Here is a 19,846-nt window from a genome sequence, read left to right on the forward strand (position 1 = left end):
TGCAATGTAAACCCCATCATTATCCCTCATTATCTGAAGGGGATATATTCCAGAGACATTTGTGAACAGCAAACTTTGTGAATAATATTTATGGCCTAAATAAACCCATCAATGCAACAGCCATGCCAACAAGTACCTGTTTGGTGCTACGTATCTGAATAAATTATTGAATAAGAGGACAGTTTCATAAACTATTGGTACAATTATTAAAATATTACCAACAACATTTTAAGTAAATGTCAGGTATAAGCATCACAAGTGTCAATTATAAAAGAGCCAGCAAGGTTGACCATCTCTGCTACATACAGGAATGAAAGGAGTCTGCTTTTCCATGAATAGCATGGATGAAATCACAGAAGGAATGTGGAATTATATTTCGCACACCAAGAGCTATAAGATTTCATAGCACATGCTGGAAATATGTTTAATGACTGGAGCCTGGAAGGGAACCACCAAATCGTGTAAGCAATCGGAAAAGTATGAACTTTATCCAGAGCGGATGGTTGTGCACGCTGCTTGGCAGGATCAAATTCATTAGATTTTGTGTCCATGCTGTGTAAGGACAATTGCACTTCAGACTCCAAAAAGCGAACCTTTAAGCCTCCTGTGATTTTGTTCAATACTTTATTTAATGTGCACTTCCAATCATGGGTATAGTTGCAATTCCAGTCAGTGTTAGAGATGTATGAAACAAGATCACACATGGTTGTAATGACAAGTCATTTTTACTTCACTTTCCAATGAGCTCTACACAGGGAGCTGAGATATAAATTATTATTATTATTCTATATTTAAAGAATGTTGGGAGTAAACAGGGCAACTGGATCTCAAGATGCAAACAACTCTGGCCCTTTTTCAATGACACAGCCTTGGTCTTTGGTTGCTTACATGTGCAAAATCAAAGCAGGAAACAAAATAATATGATAAAGGAAGAAAAATCAGTTTGAGGCCACTATCTGGAGCATTGACAATAGAACTAGGAGTCTTAACATATCAACACAACACACCAACATAAGAGCAAGAAATGTACATTGCCATTAAATTATGAACATGAATGCAAACTTCATGATGGCTGAGACAAGTTGCGCAAACACAAGGGAATGTGAATTTCCTCACCACCTGACTATCTCCAGAACCAGGACAGGCGTGAAAGACTTTGAAATACGTAAATGGAGGTTTTGGTCAGACGAGGCCAAATTGTTACAGCAGAGTGCAAACGTGCAAACACCAAATTATAAATTACTTGCCCAACAACCACTAATCGAGCATTAAAGAAGGAACTGAATAATGATGAGAAATTAAATATTGCAAAGTAGTTAGCAAAGATCACAAAAGAGGCAATCATACTTCACCAACTCAGAAGCAGCAGCTGAGATGGATAACGGAGGAGATGCAATATTTCCGAAAGTCTCATGGACAAGTAGCAAATAGAATGCAAGAAAGGTTGGAGGCAGTTATTCAGATTAGAAAATGAAGGAACATGATGTGTCACAAGGATTGGTGCTGAATATTCAAGTAAACCAAGAATCAGAAGAAAGCCTCAAAATGTCCAGTCACAAAAATGGGGGATGCAGTGACTGGAGGAAAAAATAATGTGATTATTTAAAGAGATGTAATAAATCTGTAGTTACTTAGCAAATTTATTTCAATGTCAATAAGTGTGAAGCAGTTTGGTTTGATATGAGAAAATAAAAGCCACAAACTCCTAAGAAAATTAGAATAAAAAACAGGGAGAGGAACGGAGAAAACCAGGGGTGCAGGTACTTAAGGGCGCGAAACGTAGTGATAGGAGCGTTGGAACACATTTCTAATGGGATAAAATTTGAAAAGTAAAGAAATCTTAGTTAGACCAAGAACAGTTTTGGACTTTTACACCAAGAAGGTGGAGAATCTCAGCAAGTCATGCAGCATTCTTTAAAGAACACCATGTTACCTGCTGAGTTCCTTCCATCATTTTTGTGTAAACAACAATCACAGCATCTGCAGATTTAATTGTTTAACAAGTTTTGGTCTTTATATATTTTTTTAAACATAAAAATTTTGTGAAGATACAATAAAAGATTTGACCAGAATAATGCATCTGAAAGGATATTGCCATATTGTAAACCGTTGTAAACTTGGTTTACAAAATGGACAATATTATAAAGATACAAATGTGACATGAAGGAGTTCATTGAAGTCAACAAGATGGAAAAAAAAATGGCATTTCCATTTGCATGCAAAGCCAAAAGCATGAGAACATTTGGTGAATCAGGAGGAAGTCTGGGGCAGAGGGTGAGATGTGGAACTCGCCTCAACAAGGAAAGGTTGAGAAGACGGCCTGAGGGAGAAAGGAAAAAAAAACACTCAAGGCATTGAATAATGAATCTTTGATAAAGACCATTACCCCAAAATTAGAATGTATTTCATGCTAAGTATTTAAAGCATTTCATGTTTTCAACACTATAATGTTTTGCTTTTGGTTGAAACCTTTGTGAATTGGCTTGAGTTAACATGAATACTAACACATTCCTGTTGCACTGAGTGCATAGATACAGAGGAATGCTGAGCAACAAGTCATCAGCCTTGCAGGAATAGAAACTGTTTCTAAATTCACTGTACCAGTGGCTGCACAAGGTAATACATGCAAAATACAACAAAAGGGCAAATGGCAACTCTTTTGACTACCTAACAACAGGCAGAAGGTGATTTCATCTAATATTACTTTTTCTGTACTATTACATGACAATAAAGAAATCTTGAATATCCTATTCCTTTAAATATGAATGCCAACATTGCAGGAGAGGCTTCTTCACCACTAGCTCAACCTGGAGGTTAACCTTTAGGCCAATGGTTCTCAACCTTTTTCTTTCCACTTACATCCCACTTTAAGTCATCCCTGTGCCATCAGTGCTCTGTGATTAGTAAGGGATTGCTTAAGGTAGTCTATGAGTGGGAAGGGAAGGTTGAGAATCACTGTTCTAGACCCAATTATTACTGAAATATTTTACTTGAGAACAATTGTCATTGGCCCATTTCCTTTGGAGTCATGAAACCGTCCACATAACGAGTCAATTAGGAACGATTAAAACAGTGGTTTTCAACCTTTTTCTTTCCACTCACATACCACCTTAAGTAATCAGTGGTCTTAAGCAATTACTTAAGGTGGTATGAGTGGGAAGGGAAGGTTGAGAATCACTGCTCGGGACCCAATTATTACTGAAATATTTTGCTTGAGAAAATTTGTCATTGGCCCATTTCCTTTGGAGTTATGAAACTGTGCACGTAATGAGTCGATGAGGTATGATTAAAACAGTGGTTTTCAAACTTTTTCTTTCCACCCACATACCACCTGAAGCAATCCCTTACTAATCACAGAGCACCGATGGCATACGGAATTCTTAAAGTGGTATGTGAGTGGAAAGAAAAAAGGTTGAGAACCACTGCTTTAGCGTATCCTGTACAAGGTCTTCCGTCCCCTTGCCCCTCTGCCCATTTATTCCTTCTACCAAAGTGCATGGCTATATATTTTCCCACATTTATTTTTGCCATTTCTTTTCCCATTCTCCTAATCTGTCCCAGTCTCTCTGCAGCCTCTGTTTGCTCCTTACTACCTGCCCCTCCACCTATCCTTGTATCATCTGCAAACCTAGCCACAAAGCCATTTATTCTGCAATCCAAAGCATTGTCATACAACATAAAAAGTGGCCCAACACCATCCCTGAGGAAGACCACTTGTAACTGGTAACCAACCAGAGTAAGATCCCTTTATTCCCACTGACCAGCCGATGCTCTATCCACGCTAGTATCTTGCCTGTAATTCCATGCGCTCTCATCTTGTTAAGCAGCCTCGTGTGCAGCATCTCCTCAAAGGCCTTTTGAAAATCCAAATATACAGCATCCTTTGTCTAGCCTGCTTGTTTTTTCCCCCTCAAAAAATTGAAGTAGGTTTGTCAGGCATGATTTTCCCTTAACGAAACTGTGCTGACAGTCTGACCCATCTTGTCATGCACCTCCAGGTACTCCGTAACCTCTTCCTTGACAATTGACTCCAAGAACTTTCCAAGCACTAATATTAGGCTTACAGGTCTAGAATTTCCTTTCTGCTGTCTCCCTGTCTCTTTAATTAGCAGAGGGTAGTCAATCTGCCCAAGAGACTTGACTACACTTTGACCATTCACCTTCCCAAGCGCCTTCACTCTGGTGATTGTGACTGCACTCACCTCTCTTCCCCAACACACATAGAAAGTCATGTGTCTTCCACAGTGAAGACTGATGCAAAATACTCATTCATTTCCTCTCCTTTTCTCCCATTACAATTTCTCCAGTGTCATTTTCTATCCATCCTATATCTCCTCTCACCTCTTTTTCTTTTACTCTTAATATACTTTAAAAAGCTTTTGGGATCCTTTTTGATATTATTTGCTAGCTTTCTTTCAAAGTTAATCTTTTCCCTCCTTATTTGCCTTTTGCACGCCTTAAAAACTTCCCAGTGTCTAATGTTTGCTTCCCTGCACGCTTTTCATTTACAGGTTTCTCTCTTTTTGGAATGTACCTGTCCTGCACCTTCCTTATTCTGTGCAGAAACTCCAGTCATTGCTGCCCTGCCGTCCTCCCTGCCAGTGTGCCTTTCCAATCAACTTTGGCCAGTTCCTCTCCCATACCTCTGTAGTCCCCTTTATTTTAAGTTTTTCTGTAATGCAGGCAATTGAAGGTGCCATGCCTCCAGTAACTACACCTGGGCTCTTCAATAGACACCAAAAACTTCTCCCCAGTGAGAGTCTCGCAACTCCATGACAAATTTTTCTCTTGACCTTACCTTTTCAGGTCTTCCAGTAGCCAGGTCAGATTGTTAGGGAATGGCTAAGAGCTGATAATACATTTCATTTCTATTTGGAATAAATTATCAACTGAAGTAGGAAAGGTACAACTAACAATTGAAGTGGGTGAGCTGATGACAGTTTCTCTGGAGAAATTCCATTAATCCAGAAATCGTGGTGCTCACCTCCTCGCTGCTCTCCTTGTCCTTCCTTAGCAGCGACTTTTTCTTTGTCAAACGATTACAAAGAACTAATGTGATACAACTGATGATAAAGATTCCCAAATCGGGAGCCACCAGTCGAATACAGTTTGCAATATCATTTAGGTCAAGCCTGGAAAAGAAAGGAGAAAAACAATCATCTTTAATTCAGCAATTATTTAAATAACATGCAGGGGGAGGGGGAAAAAACACTGCATAATGATTTCAAACATTGTATCATCATAAGGAATTTGAATCCAACCCACAACGGTGAAAATGAACACGTTTTCCGTAATAAAAGATGTCCAGGTGAAAGGAGTTTCAGCAATCACAGTACAAATGACAAATTTAACATGGTCTTGCCAGCATGCATGAAGCTGCATGGCATATTTGATGGCATAAATAAGACACACTGGCTTACAAGAACCCCCCCCCCCCCACCACCATTTTTAGCATGAAATTTTAGGAAAAATTTGTTTTAGTGTATTTGGTAAGTTGGCAAACAGATTTCTCCTGCAAGGCCCCTGATAGGTGGTGTGCGTGCCCCTTCACACACCTCGATGGAAACCCTCCACCTTGCACGGCTGTGACGCCGAAGCCTCCTCACACATGAGCAGCAGCAACACCTCCTCCTGCCCGCCGCATGCTGAGGCTCAGGCAGCTTTCCCTCCCCACCCCCGACCATGCAAATGCCAATTGATTGACAAGCACGCTGGGATCCGCAGGAGTACAAGGGCAAAAGGGAGGGAAGCCAGTCACCAGGGCAATGGGCAGGGCCCACCAGCAGAGGGAGCAGATAATCAATTGCTTGCTTTTAGGGGAACACCGGGCCTTGGAGATCAGGCTCTGCGTTGAGGTTTTGTTTGACAAGCACGGCCCACCAAGCAAATTGAATGAGTTGCTGGGAGGGTGGGGGCCTGAGTGAATGGCCTGTTAGCTGAGCTCAATATGATTGCCCCATCGGTGTGTATTACAAACACAGTGGTGGGGTCTGTCATGGTCGGCCCTCTCACGGGGGAAGTGAATGGAGGGGGCAGCTCCGGAAACCACGGGCCACTCGAGGGAGGTTGGTCTGCGAAGTTATGGGTCCGTTTCCTGGACGGTCGCAGCACTACCATGGGCTTCTTGAAGCTGGGTGAGTAGTTTGAGTGCTTTGTATTTCAGTGCCCAAAATTACGGCACCAAAATGTCACCTTCGTGTATAGGACCCGAGCTGGTTCTAGAGGCTAACTTTTTGGGGGGGGGAAAAAGGAGGACCTATGTAGAACCATAGAACCCTACAGCACAGAAAACAAGATATTCAGCCCTTCTAGGCTGTCAAATATGGTGATTTATCTGCACGACAGGATGGGTGCACAAAACAAAATAAAGGTAATAATGCTTCTTAATACAAGAGTTTTTAAACATTTTAAGGGATATTCTCAAGTTTTACTTAGCGCTTTTGTTATTTATTTTGGCAAATTTTAAAGTGAATTATTATGGATACAATTTACTCAGCAGAAAGATAACAAATGATAAAGAGTTATGAGGTACGTATGAAAGCCTACCCAATGATTACATATAATTTTTAGGTGTTAAAACAGTGACGAACAGTCATTCCATTCAGAAAACTCGACAAAAGAAAACATACAACATGGAAATGTGAAAACAGTACAGCAGGGATATGCCTCCTTTAGCACCAAATCTGCAAGGGATTTTCCAAGTTCTAAAGCCCCATTAACCAGGAAAGTAGTAATAATTCTTCTTCTTCGGCTTGGCTTTGCAGATGAAGATTTATGGAGGGGTAAATGTCCACGTCAGCTGCAGGCTTGTTTGTGGCTGACAAGTCCGATGTGGGACAGGCAGGCACGGTTGCAGCGGTTGCAGGGGAAAATTGGTTGGTTGGGGTTGGGTGTTGGGTGTCAGTGAGGTGGGCTCTGGGTTTTCTTCAAAGAAGGTTGCTGCCCGCCGAACTGTGAGGCGCCAAGATGCACGGTAGAGGCGAGGTCAGCCCACTGGCGGTGGTCAATGTGGCAGGCACCAAGAGCTTTCTTTAGGCAGTCCTTGTACCTCTTCTTTGGTGCACCTCTGATAATTACTTTTAACAAAACAGGGCAGATACGGAAAAACTTATGGAAAAAGAAAAATTAATGAGAAATTCATGACTAATCATGAATTGGTAGCACTCATTAACATGCGACTTCACTTGAGTCAAGCTTTTGTCCATTAAATCACTGAGGCGTTGCAATTTTATGATTTGACACCACTGCAGTTCAGCTTCCATTTGTCAAATTCCTTTAGATAGCTGGAAACATTCCTAATTTAACAAAACTTATTTTCAATGTTGGTCTCACAGAACTTTAGTGTTTATAAGTAACATTGACAAACTGCCATTTCAATGCTATAGTACTGCAGTTTAAACAGATTCTTCCCAAAATAGTTCCACAAATCCTGCTGCGACAAGATTTAGCATTTTAATTTTACTAATAACAAATGTCAGGTCTGTGAACTGAAGTACAACTCTGCTGGTTCTAGCTATGTGATGCTAAGAGAACTCGAGATATGGAAAATTTTTGCTAGTCATCTGGAAATTCAACATAAAATAGCCATGAGTAATGAGAACGCAATGTTTGGACTGACTCTCTTGCTTGTCATTATTTCCCCCTCAGTGCATTTCCCAGTGCTTCAGGCCCAACAGCAAATCAATAAGAGAAATAAAATTTTTTTTGAAAAGTTGTGGAGAATTTATAGATGCCAGCTTTAATGAGGCATAGTCAATAATCAATGATCAATTTAAATCACTCTCATGATCATTTCTGGGTGCAATTGCAGAATTGGACCAAGCAATTTCTGGCATTAGATCAGCACCAAATGATGTCATCATTTGTAAAATGCCCATTTCCTCACTTGCTGACAGTAATTAGAGCTTGAGATAATTATCCCTGAACAGTCTTGGTATAAAGTAGGAACACACCATACTGCTTTGTTTCTTGCCCTACCTCTTAAATGGACACTTTGCTGATATTGAGAGACCTGAACAGGCAGTTTCACAACTTGCTGTAGGCTCCAAACAGGTCAACAAGTGGATTTCTCTTTATCTAATCTGGCCTAAAGGAGGATGCATTTGAACACACTACTGAGTTTAGGCTTATTCACAACAAAAACAATACAAAAATAGAAATCACAATCTTGTGCTTTTCTCTACCGTGTTGGACAATGGTGATGTCTTGTCACCAAGCTTCATCTCACTTTCATGGCTATAATCTGCCCTCTGGAATACTACTCACTTTCCCTCCAAGTCCACTCAGATGTCCTCAAGAAGATTTTGCCTGAGATGGGCTGGCTCTAGATTGCCTTAGGCCAGTTGGTTGAGGGATACAGGTCAATGTATTACTCAAGAGGGAGTGGTAATTGCTGATTGGATGGCCTCACATGGGGAGACATCGGTGTTCTGAACTCGTACGTCAGGCAGCCTTAGGAGATTGAGCAAATGAAGGTGCAACACTCTGCTATCATGCAGACCACAACACCACTGCCCGAATTCCCTGAGCCCAGACTAGAGCCCATTCACAGATGGCGTTTCACTGGAGTATGGTTCTAAACTTCACAGTCTGAGCAGGGCTCTGTTCAAGACAGAGGGGAGTCAGATGTGGGATGCAAGCTGTGCTGTGCATGCCTTTGCTCCAGCTGAGGAGGGAGGCATTCCCTTGATTTGCGAAGCACATCATCTATGTTCATGCCAAAGTACCAGCTCCTCATGTGCAGCATCACACTGGCCCCCTCATGGGTAGCCCTGTGCCCACTGACATCACATTGCTCTTGAATGGTGACCCTCGACTCATCGAGGGCCTACCTGTGCTGACCTTTCAGAGCTTCAACTTACTCAGTGCAGCAGAGACCAATCCTCCAGCTGGTTCATGATGAGACCACATCGAAGCAGAAAGACCCACAGGTGGTCCCAGCAGTGACTACACAGCAGCCATCAGCTAAGCCAGTTCTCCCATAATGCATTTCCATCGAAAAGTACACAGTTCTTATTTAGCTCAGCCCATGTGTGGAAGCCGCCCCATACAGTGTTGAGCACAAGTAACTAATTTCAGGATTAATTTTTGTGAGTGATCAATTTGCCATTACCACACGAGGCAATGGCAGTTTAGCTCATCAAAAGAGACAAAAATCCCAATTCCAAGCATGACATTTCTTCCCAGCTGGTTAACTTAAATGAGGAATTGACTGGAGTAACAATTAGAAATTAAAATTTTGGAACTGCCCAGCCATCTATGGTGAGAGAAGTGGTTTTAGGTTGATTTTTTTTAAAAATCAGAATGGTTACAGGTCTTGCTGAACATTCATCAACATTAAATTATTTGTTTTATTTAAATTTACACGATCCACATTACTTGTAGTCAATAAATCCTATCACGAAGATATGGCGAGTGCCGTCACACAGCATAAACTGCAGACGCAAATTTTTTTTACAGCATTAATGTTTTGTGGAATATATGTGAAGACTGAATAGATCTGAAAGACACTATTTCTAATGCGAGTGTTGATTCAATAGTAGCTGTACATAGAGCAGTGCTGCGGTTGGAAGTATGAACACTTTCTCACAGCCCTGGTGCTACTCATTTTCTATTTAAGCTCTTCTCCTCAGTGAATAAACCTTGCAAATAAACAGATATATTTGGTCAGGCCATACAAGTGCGGTTAACAGTAAATCCCATGATTGTAAAAATCTGGATAACTATTCAGAATCTGTTTCCAAAATATCAAATATGCCGGAGAATTGGCAGCAATTGCATCTTGTCAAAGGTTGCATTTTGGCGTAACCCCTGAAGCAGGGGGAGGAAGGAACTTATGACTGGACGCCATGTGCTGCTACCCACACACAGGGAAACATGACCATATTCCAATTCAATTGAACATTGCACAACAGCCTTACTCAAGATGATAATTTCAGTGGAATTTTCAGCTTTTTTTTGTACTCTGTCCAGTTCTAGATTTAATTCCAAAGGAAATATAGCTCATTATTCTATCTTTTACATCTTAGATTTGCCAATAAAGCTTCTGAAATATGACAAACTGTTGATGGATTTTTATTTTATGGAACAATATAACCATTATAATCAAGCCTATGGACTTGCATTTTTCCACATGCTGTGATGAAGTCCAGGACATTTCATCTGCATTAGATTTTTTTCCCCCATTCACTGAGATTGAGCACAAAAATTTACCAAAACAATTCCTTGAACTGAAATACAAGTATTCCTACATTTAAAAATATTTGGTTTCCAAATTTTTGTCATAACTCTATTGACTGTTTGGGAGTGTATGTCTTAAATTTACAAGTTACTTTTCACTACACAGATAGAGCACCACTTACTGTTCAATGCCAAATATTGTACTGCATTCCTATAGCACATTTTGCCTAAACATTGGCTTATGAATTTTCACTTCCAGTAACTCATCCCCTTCATAAGCCAAAGAATGGCTGTAATGCCTTTAACGCAGTGTCATATCCCAAGGGAATTCACAGACGGGAATATTGTAAAAATAAAATTTGGAAATGCAACTAAGATTGGAAAAATAGTTAGGAACAAAAGAGATGGTTGTCAACTTCAGGAGGGCCCAGGGGGGACCTCGCTCTGCTGGCCATTGACAGCGCCACCATTGATGTCGTCAAGAGTATCAAGTTCCTTGGAGTGCACTTGGCAGTGAATCTCACCTGGTCCCTTAACACCAGCTCCATAGCCAAGAAAGCCCAGCAGCACCTTGACTCACCCCCCACCCCACAACCCCATCCTCACTACATTCTACAGAGGATGTATTGAGAGCATGCTGTGCATCACCACCTGGGTCAGCGGGAAAAGATCTCTCTTCTTACCATGAGAGACATCTACAACACTCGATGGAGACAAAAGGCAATAAACATTGTGAAGGACTCCACACCCCCCTCATGTAAACTGTTCTCCCTTCTTCCATCTGGTAGGAAGTACTGCTGTAATCGGGCCCTTACGTCCAGATTGGGCAACAGTTTTATCCCCCAGGCCATCAGACTCCTGAATTCCCAGAACATATGTGCATAGTGTGCCTTGGTACCAAGGACTCTTACAGTATATATCTTAATATTTAATATTTTGTTTAACTTCTCTCTTTAACTTATATTTAATTAACTTATATTTATGTAAACATGCTCCGTGGTCCTGGAGATACGCCATTTCGTCTTTACCGTGCAAGCAGAGTGTGAATGATAATTAAAAGAGACGACTTGACTTGATTTAAGAGGTAGCTGGAGGTGTCATTATAAAAGAGAGATGGAAGTTCAAAAGATTCTGGAAAAACCTCTAGAGATAAATAACAGTTATTAATAGTGGATCAATGAGAATAAGCAGATCAGAAATGGGACAATGTAGAGATCTCAGAGGGTTGCAAAGCCAGTGGAAGTAAAAAAAAACACTTGGAGAGGCAATTAAAGGAATTTGAAATCATGAATGAGAATTTCACAGGGCAAATTAACATTAAAAAATGGATGAGGTAGAATTTACTGACCTCAATGTAGGACTAAAGGCTTTATAAATATGATTAACTAACAAAATTTCTGCTTTTTACAATAAAAAAACCTTTATTCTGTAAATAAGAGCATGATTCAATTAGCATTGTCATCCAATTATGAGCTTTTTAATCATTTTTTTAAAAAGAAATAGAGTTTGTCAACACGCCTACACATTAAAAAAATTATAGAAATTTTAAAAATTGGGTTTTTTAATTTCTAAATGTACACATTTATAGAATTAGAAAATTTTAAGATCCATTCCTGACAATATCTCATTTTAAATGCTTAAATTATGAATTACAATAATAAAATCAATTTAAACAATCTTGTACTTTTGCTAATTCTTATCCATAAAGTTTTACCTGGTAACTCCAATGTGCCTGGACAAAGTTTCCCACACACTACCTGGAATAGAAAAGGCTACTGTTACAATCAGTAGGCTGCTGTCCACACATCTTTTATATTACACCCATAATATAAAACAATTTACTGTTTCGCTTGGTCATTACAGTAATCTTGTGCCTTTCCAGACACATCTTAACAAAAAGTTGATTGTCATTTGCAAGGAGAGAGATGACTTTCTAAGCTATGCTGTTGGAATTATGGTTATTAAACCTTTCTTCCAATGAAGGTCAAAATCCCCATAGGCTACATTTTATTCTGTTTACTTATGACCTTTAATTATTATTAGGTGGACAATTTCATTCTATACAAATTAATTCAGACTGCTAATAGACTATCATTTCATCCATTTATTAACCACAGGTAAGTGCGTTTTGCAAAATCCTAGCGCCCCACATTATTTACACTATTTCAAGTTGTCGTTACATGAATTGAGAATGTATATGGCAATATACATTTTTGCATTAAACCACAAGAATTGGGAGCAGAAATAGGCTATTCAGCCCATCGGGTCTGCCCCGCCAATTAATCATGAGCTGATCCATTTTCCAATTAAGTTCCTCTGCCTGGACTTCTCCCCATAACCTTATAAGCCCTGGCTAATCAACAATCTATCAATCTTTGTCTTAAATACTTCCAGTGACCTAGCCTCTACCACCACCTATGGCAACAAATTCCACAGATTTACCATTCTCTAGTTCAAAAAATTCCTTTGCATCTCTGTTCTAAGTGGATGCCCATCAATCCTGAAGTTGCGCCCTCTTGTCCTAGACTCTCCCATCATGGGAAACAGCCTTTCTACATCTCCTCTATCCATGGTTTTCAACTTCACAGTTTCAATGAGATCTATCCTCACTCTCCTAAATTCCAACAAATACAGAACTGTCAAATGCTTCTCATATAACCCTTTCATTCCTAGAACCATCTTTGTGAACCTCCTCTGAACCCTCTCCAACGTTAGCATATCTTTTCTTAAATGTGGAGCCAAAAACTGCTCACAATACTCCAAGTGAGGTCTCACCAGTGCCTTATAAAGCCTCAATGTCACATCCCTGCTCTTGTATTCTATTCATCTTGAAATGAATGCCAGCATTGCCTTCTTCACTACCAACTCAACCTGCAGGTTTACCTACAGGCTGTCCTGCATGAGAACATCCAGGTCCCTTTGCATCTGGGTATTTTCAATTTTCTCCCCATTTAAAAAATAATCTGCCCCTTTTATTTTTTCTACCAAAACGTACAATCCTTTATCCAGGCATCTAAAATCCGGAAAGTCCCAAAAACCGGCAAGTAGGGAGAGAGACCGGCAGGGTGAGTCGGGCGGGCGGGGGTAGGGGGGAGGGGAGACGGCAACACAATTGGAAGGGGGTGGGAATGGATACGGCAGCACAATTCTGGTGGGCTTAAATCTGGCTTTCCGAAATCCGGACAAATCCGAAATTCGGAACACACTGTCCCCCAAGGGTTCCACTTAAAGGATCGTGGACTTGTGTGACCGTCCACTTTCCAACATTATATTCCATTTGCCACTTCTCTGGACATTCTCCTACTTTGTCCAAGACCCTCTGTAGCCATTTCCTCAACACAACCTGCTCCTCCACCTAACTTTGTATCATCTGTGATTAGCCTCTCTGTAACTACTGCGATAATCTAAATAAAAAGGAAACTTGAAAACATTAACTAACTTTTGAGAAGGGCTACATTAGCTAAATAAGGAAATTAATCTCAGACTCAATGAGCTTACCAGAGCTAGAAGAGGACGGCGATGTGCCTTCTCTTAGCAACTTCAAATGGTGCTTCCAACTTTCACTCACCTTTCACTACTTTTAAACCCTGCCGTAAATATTGGCTCTCCACCACAAACTGGTAACAGCTGTGTCCTCATTCATTAAATATAGCTACAGGTCAAGATAGGTAACTGAATCAGGTATGGATGAAACATTGCCTAAAGTTGCTTTCTTTGTGTAACACTTTCTCCTGAAATAATGGTTATTCTTTTACTCTCCTTTAGTGATGGCAGCTTTTATGCGCATCAATAATGCCACAGCAATTTAGCTGATATCTCTATATATAGGCACTTCCCTAGTGGAAGTCACTGACCAGTGATCAAGACCAAGAATCATGAATGTTCTTTCCCTACTTCAAACCAAATAAAGCCAGATTCCTACACGATGAACAGGTTTGCATCTAAGCTCACGTTAACTAGCAAGCAAACTGAGGTAAGTAATTTAATGCCCCATGAGGAAAAATGTAAGCTTCCAAATGCCAAAAATGTCCCAAAGTGGTCATTCTTCAGAGTTCTTAATAGGCCATATTAAAAAAAAGACATGCAAACTTTCAGTACAGATCCATAAAGATTTTCACGAGATAACTTCAATAAAGGAAATCATTGCAGATCATGTAACAGAGGTGAGCCAATCGATAGAAACCATGCCTATTTTAAACTTGTTTTCACTGCGAACATTTAGTCATGTACTTTTACGAATGTCTTTACGGCAGATGAATTAGAATTGCCTGCTTCATACACTTCGACATTTCGACTTTCTACCCCAAAGTATACTTTGTCCATAAAATAAACAAATATACAGAATATTCATGTGACATCATTCCCAGCACAAGACCCATTGTTCCATTTGCTGACATGATTTGCATTATTATCAAGAGGACATCTTCTTTCAGCCCTAAATCAGAGATTTTAAAATATGCTCCAAACCCTCAGTCACGAGCTCCAGTGCTCCCCTCTGTGCACGCACAGATTTGGAATGAGTCAATCTACAGCAATTGATCACAGGCATCAGCCTCCACTGAAAGACCACCAAATTTCAGCTGCAGGCAGTGGTGTTGAGACTGCAGTCATAGCAGGATCAGACAGAAAGGGTCCTTCACATCACCCTTCAAGCAAGATCTTGGTGCTTATTTGAAAGTTCTGCCAAATGACTTTATGAGAGTGTGCCTCAGTAACCATCCCATAGCATCCATGATCTAATTTCTTTGAAGGGCTTCATTCAAACCATAAATTAATTGACTTGTAGTCAAAGATAATCTTCTCCACAAACATTACTAAGACAGGTTGGACCCACTGCTCAGTTGATGGGAATGTTCCACAATCTAGACATGGTAGTCATTCAGGTGAAGGGACGCTCATCTTAATAATAAGATCTGATTAATACTGCAGGGACCCTTCCTGTTCAGCATCCTGAAAAATGTGCAGCCTAGCTGGCACGCAGAAGGGCAGACTAGTGGCAGAAGGCTGCAGGGCGGGATTTTGGGGTTAAACCTTGTGTCAGAAAAAGTCATGGTTCATGATCTTGAGGGACAGAATTAGAGATGTACCAGGGCATGGTGAGAGTGGCGGCAAAGTGGTACAGGATGCTCGCAGCTTCCTTGTGAAGTCTGGAGGACCATTCCTGCCCCAAGATGTCATTGTACCCGATCCATGTATCTGCAGTCAGAGATCCCCCTTCATTCCAAACCTACCCTGCTTCTTGGCTTACGTTAATCTCTTAAAATATGAATGTTCCAAGAGCAATACACACCAGAAGGGACAATTGGAGTGTTCAGTGCGCCGACACGTCTGCACATGTGCACTCACACACACAAGGATGGGCTTAGTCAGATGCCCACAGCTGCCTCTTAGTTGCTCCTCCCCAGCCCCCACTCTCTCCATAACTCTTCTCATCCTTGATCCTTCCCATCCCCAAATCTCTTCTTTTTGGTGTCATTCACATCAGCCCCTTCAAACATTCCTACTGAGGCCCTCTCTCTAACCCAGTGGTTCACAAACTTTTTCTTTCCACTCACATATCACTTTAAGTAATCCCTATGCCATCACTGCTCTGTGATTAGTAAGGGATTGCTTAAGGTGGTATGTGAGTGGGAAGGGAAGGTTGAGAATCACTGCTCTAGACCCAATTGTTACTGAAATATTTTCCTTGAGAAAAATTGTCATTGGCCCATTTCCTTTGGAGTTATGAAACCGTGCACATAACAAGTCAATGAGGTACGATTAAAACAATGGTTTTCTAACTTTTTCTTTCCACCCATGTACCACCTTAAGCAATACCTTACTAATCTCAGAGCTCCGATGGCATAAAGTTTACTTAAAGTGGTATGTAAGTGAATAGTAAAGGTTGAGAACCACTGCCTTACACCATTCCCCTCTCTTTGTTCCCTGCACCAGCCATCCCTTCCCATTCATGCTTCTATGCCAGTGGTTCATAGGATGCCATAGGTGCTCTGTGGTTAGTAAGGGATTACTTAAGGTGGTATGTGAGTGGGAGAAAAAAAAAAGGTTGAGTACCAGTTCTATGCAGTCCAGGCTTGAGAACATTGTAGAGAGGTCACCCTGCTGTCTGCCAAAGGGAAAATCATCCACAGACTCGTCCTCCACCACCTCCTCCCAGATGCTGAAGAGCTACTGCAAATGGAAAAGTGAATTCCATCCATGTGGAGGCATGTTGGGCTAACTTCGCGACATGACAACTCCAGAAGAAATTGGGGTAGTAGTATCAGTCAGTCTAGATAGTTGCTTTGGCTCTATCAGTTAGATAGCACATCCTTCTCAAATTTCTCTCTCTCCAGCATCTGCTGCACAATGGCAAGCAAGCAGTGATCTTAACCAGCTGGCCCATGACTGATTCAATCCCTGCTTAGATTTTAAAACAAACCCCAAGTGTCTTCTCCACTGACCACCTTGATTCCATCAGTGGAAGGTCACTGTAGCACAAACAACTCCAGCTTTTGCAGTCTCAAAGACCTTCAATTCATTTAGAATCAATACATATTCTTATCTTTCTTCTTTGGCTTGGCTTCGCAGACGAAGATTTATGGACTTACGTCTGCTGCAGGCTCGTTGGTGACTGACAAGTCCGATGCGGGACAGGCAGGCACGGTTGTAGCGATTGCAGGGGAAAATTGATTGGTTGGGGTTGGGTGTTGGGTTTTTCCTCCTTTGTCTTTTGTCAGTGAGGTGGGCTCTGCGGTCTTCTTCAAAGGAGGTTGATGCCCGCCGAACTGTGAGGCGCCAAGATGCACGGTTGGAGGCGATATCAGCCCACTGGCGGTGGTCAATGTGGCAGGCACCAAGAGATTTCTTTAAGCAGTCCTTGTACCTCTTCTTTGGTGCACCTTTGTCTCGGTGGCCAGTGGAGAGCTCGCCATATAACACGATCTTGGGAAGGCGATGGTCCTCCATTCTGGAGACGTGACCCACCCAGCGCAGTTGGATCTTCAGCAGCGTGGATCCGATGCTTGCGGACTCTGCCAGCTCAAGTACTTCAATGTTGGTGATGAAGTCACTCCAATGAATGTTGAGGATGGAGCAGAGATAGCGCTGATGGAAGCGTTCTAGGAGCCGTAGGTGATGCCAGTAGAGGACTCATGATTCGGAGCCGAACAGGAGCGTGGGTATGACAACGCCTCTGTACACACTGATCTTTGTGTGTTTCTTCAGGTGGTTGTTTTTATATACGTTATAATTTTTATATACCGTATTTATACGCATATAACCAGGTCCCCTCCCCCTAAATGCATTATATGCGTGTGTGTGCTATATGAGAATATTTTTTACATGTTGAAAGAACGCACACAATTTATAGTGGGTGTAGGAAAGTCAAACTGGTAATTTATAATGAGCAAGGGAATGTAATAACGGCATTGAAAGAATGTACACAATAGATATTCACTAAGACAAATGGCTATTTAAACAAAAGTTCCTTTTAATTATCTTTAAACATGAAAATAGAATCACACTTTAACTTATCACTATTGACTTTCTTAACCTAATCTAACCCCCTTCTAATTCTAAGTACACATGTATGTAACGTGTGTGTAAGTTCAGAAAAGTTCTTTGGTCCACAGTCCAAGTTCATTGGTTGCAGGCAATTCTTATACTGTGCACAGAATTTAACATTTATAAAGTTCACCAGACTTTGGTGCTTAAAAGGTAAATGGTGACTGCTCAGGAAGGTTCTTGATGGTTTTCAGAGAGAGATTTGTTGTACGATGGACACCCAGCCACCTTAGTGTCTTGCTGACGAAACTTGCCCCCTTCAGGGTTCCGTAGATGATAACCTCTTTCTTTCAGGTCACCACAGAGTTCCTTTTTGTTTCCCTTATTCCAATTGAAACATTAGACAGCCAGTCCTCTCCTCTTGCATGAACCACAAAGGCTTTGACCAGGCTGAATTAAGAACCCGTCTTCCAAATGGGGTTTTCCACAAGCTTGCCAGCTTGTCCTGTTCCAGTCCCAGCTGCTGTTGCTGGCTGTAACTCTGTAGAAGTGATCTCTCTCTCTCTTTCTATTCTCTCTCTCTCTCTTTCTGTCTCTCTCTTTCTGTCTCTCTCTCTCTCTCTCTCTCTCTCTGAGAGAGAGCCTGTTTGACACTCTTCTTGCAAAACCACATGACCCTCTTAGAACAACTCCAGACAATCTGTGGCTCCAACAAGATCTTTCATCTGCTGTCTTTTGTAAAGAAAAATCCATTAGTGAAGTCTCTTGAGCACTCTCCAAAGCTCTTGCAAAGGCTGTGGAGTTGATATGTCTAGCATCAGCAGAGCTCCAATATTTTAAATAAGATCTGTTTTAACGTATTTGTATGTGACTTACTCTAACAAACCTTTCCCAATTTATCTCCCAAAAACATATCTATATACTCTGTCATAATATCATCTATATAATGGGTTATCAACACCTCTGGGGGAAGTTGATTGGGTGTGAATTGCAGGAGATTAACTCTGAAAGATAGTGGGACCATGGAATGTGCTTTGTCTCATGTCCCAAGTAACTGCAAATTGCACTTGTAAGTAGGAGTATAGAATACTATACCTGCCCTGTATATGCATGTGCATGTTATATGAAAATATTTTACTCAATTTATGATTTTCTGCACGTTATATGTGTGTGCACATTCTGCAAGTGAAAATATGGTAAATGAGAGAGCATTTCAAGGGCATGTTTAAATCAAGCAAAGCCTATGATCATCTCCTTCTACTTCCACAGTTATGGAAATTCCCTATCTCCCTTCTTAAACATCCTTAATTTTAACTGTCTTTTAAAGGCCAAAGCCTACCTCACTGACAAAAGGCAAAGGAGGAAAAACCCAACACCCAACCCCAACCAACCAATTTTCCCCTGCAACCGCTGCAATCGTGTCTGCCTGTCCCGCATCGGACTTGTCAGCCACAAACGAGTCTGCAGCTGACGTGGACTTTTTACCCCCTCCATAAATCTTCGTCCGCGAAGCCAAGCCAAAGAAAGACTGTAATTCCTTCCTTAAACATTTTCTTACAACCTAAATTTCCTTCTTTAAATTGACAAGTATTGTGTTATTACTACAAATTAATAGTGCAAATATTTTTATGTTACAGTTTGTTCTTGGTGTATCAATGTTCCTTCCCCCATCTGCACTGACAACTCCCCCCACTCTCCAGTACCTCTGGCCTTGCCCAGGCTCACTTTCCACCTGCTCCTTGGTGGCCTCCTGGCTCTTGGACAACAACTGCTGGCGTAAAGGCACTCAAAAATTCTCATAAAAATGTAAATATGACAACATTTATAGAAACCTCTTGATCAAGCATCATCAGTTCAAAATGCCAGATGATTAACTCATCTGAAATATTTCCATCCGAGAGTTGGCAATCGTATTCCTTTGGAAAACAATTTTTAAGTACTCTTGAGTCAACAGGACTGTAATTCACTATGATGTTTCTCATTGAATTCTCACCAAGAGTAATGCATGAAACATTCGCCATTTGTGTTTAGATGCCTATAATTTTACAAAACAAGCCAATGCATTGATTTTTCTTGCTTCTAAAACATAGTTTGCGAACATTTTGATAATTCAGTTCAACTCACTTCAAAACATTGCATCATAATGATAAACCTGATGAATATGTAACCATCATTATAATTT

At 40.9% G+C, this 19,846-nt stretch overlaps 1 protein-coding gene across 4 annotated transcripts in view; it reads right to left on the bottom strand.

Moving 5' to 3' along the window:
* The window catches only part of piezo1 (piezo type mechanosensitive ion channel component 1 (Er blood group)), a 250,838-nt gene that overhangs the window by 138,255 nt on the left and 92,737 nt on the right, over positions 1-19,846 (bottom strand). For all 4 annotated transcript variants that reach the window (XM_069901252.1, XM_069901253.1, XM_069901254.1 and 1 more), the window contains exons 4-5: positions 11,894-11,936; positions 4,985-5,132 (exon numbers count right to left, since the gene is read on the bottom strand). In XM_069901252.1, coding sequence (XP_069757353.1) covers positions 4,985-5,132; positions 11,894-11,936 — 191 coding nt within the window. The remainder of the gene's footprint in view (positions 1-4,984; positions 5,133-11,893; positions 11,937-19,846) is intronic.

The sequence above is a fragment of the Narcine bancroftii genome, chromosome 10, assembly GCF_036971445.1.
Source record: "Narcine bancroftii isolate sNarBan1 chromosome 10, sNarBan1.hap1, whole genome shotgun sequence".
In the NCBI taxonomy this organism is placed as follows: Eukaryota; Metazoa; Chordata; class Chondrichthyes; order Torpediniformes; family Narcinidae; genus Narcine; species Narcine bancroftii.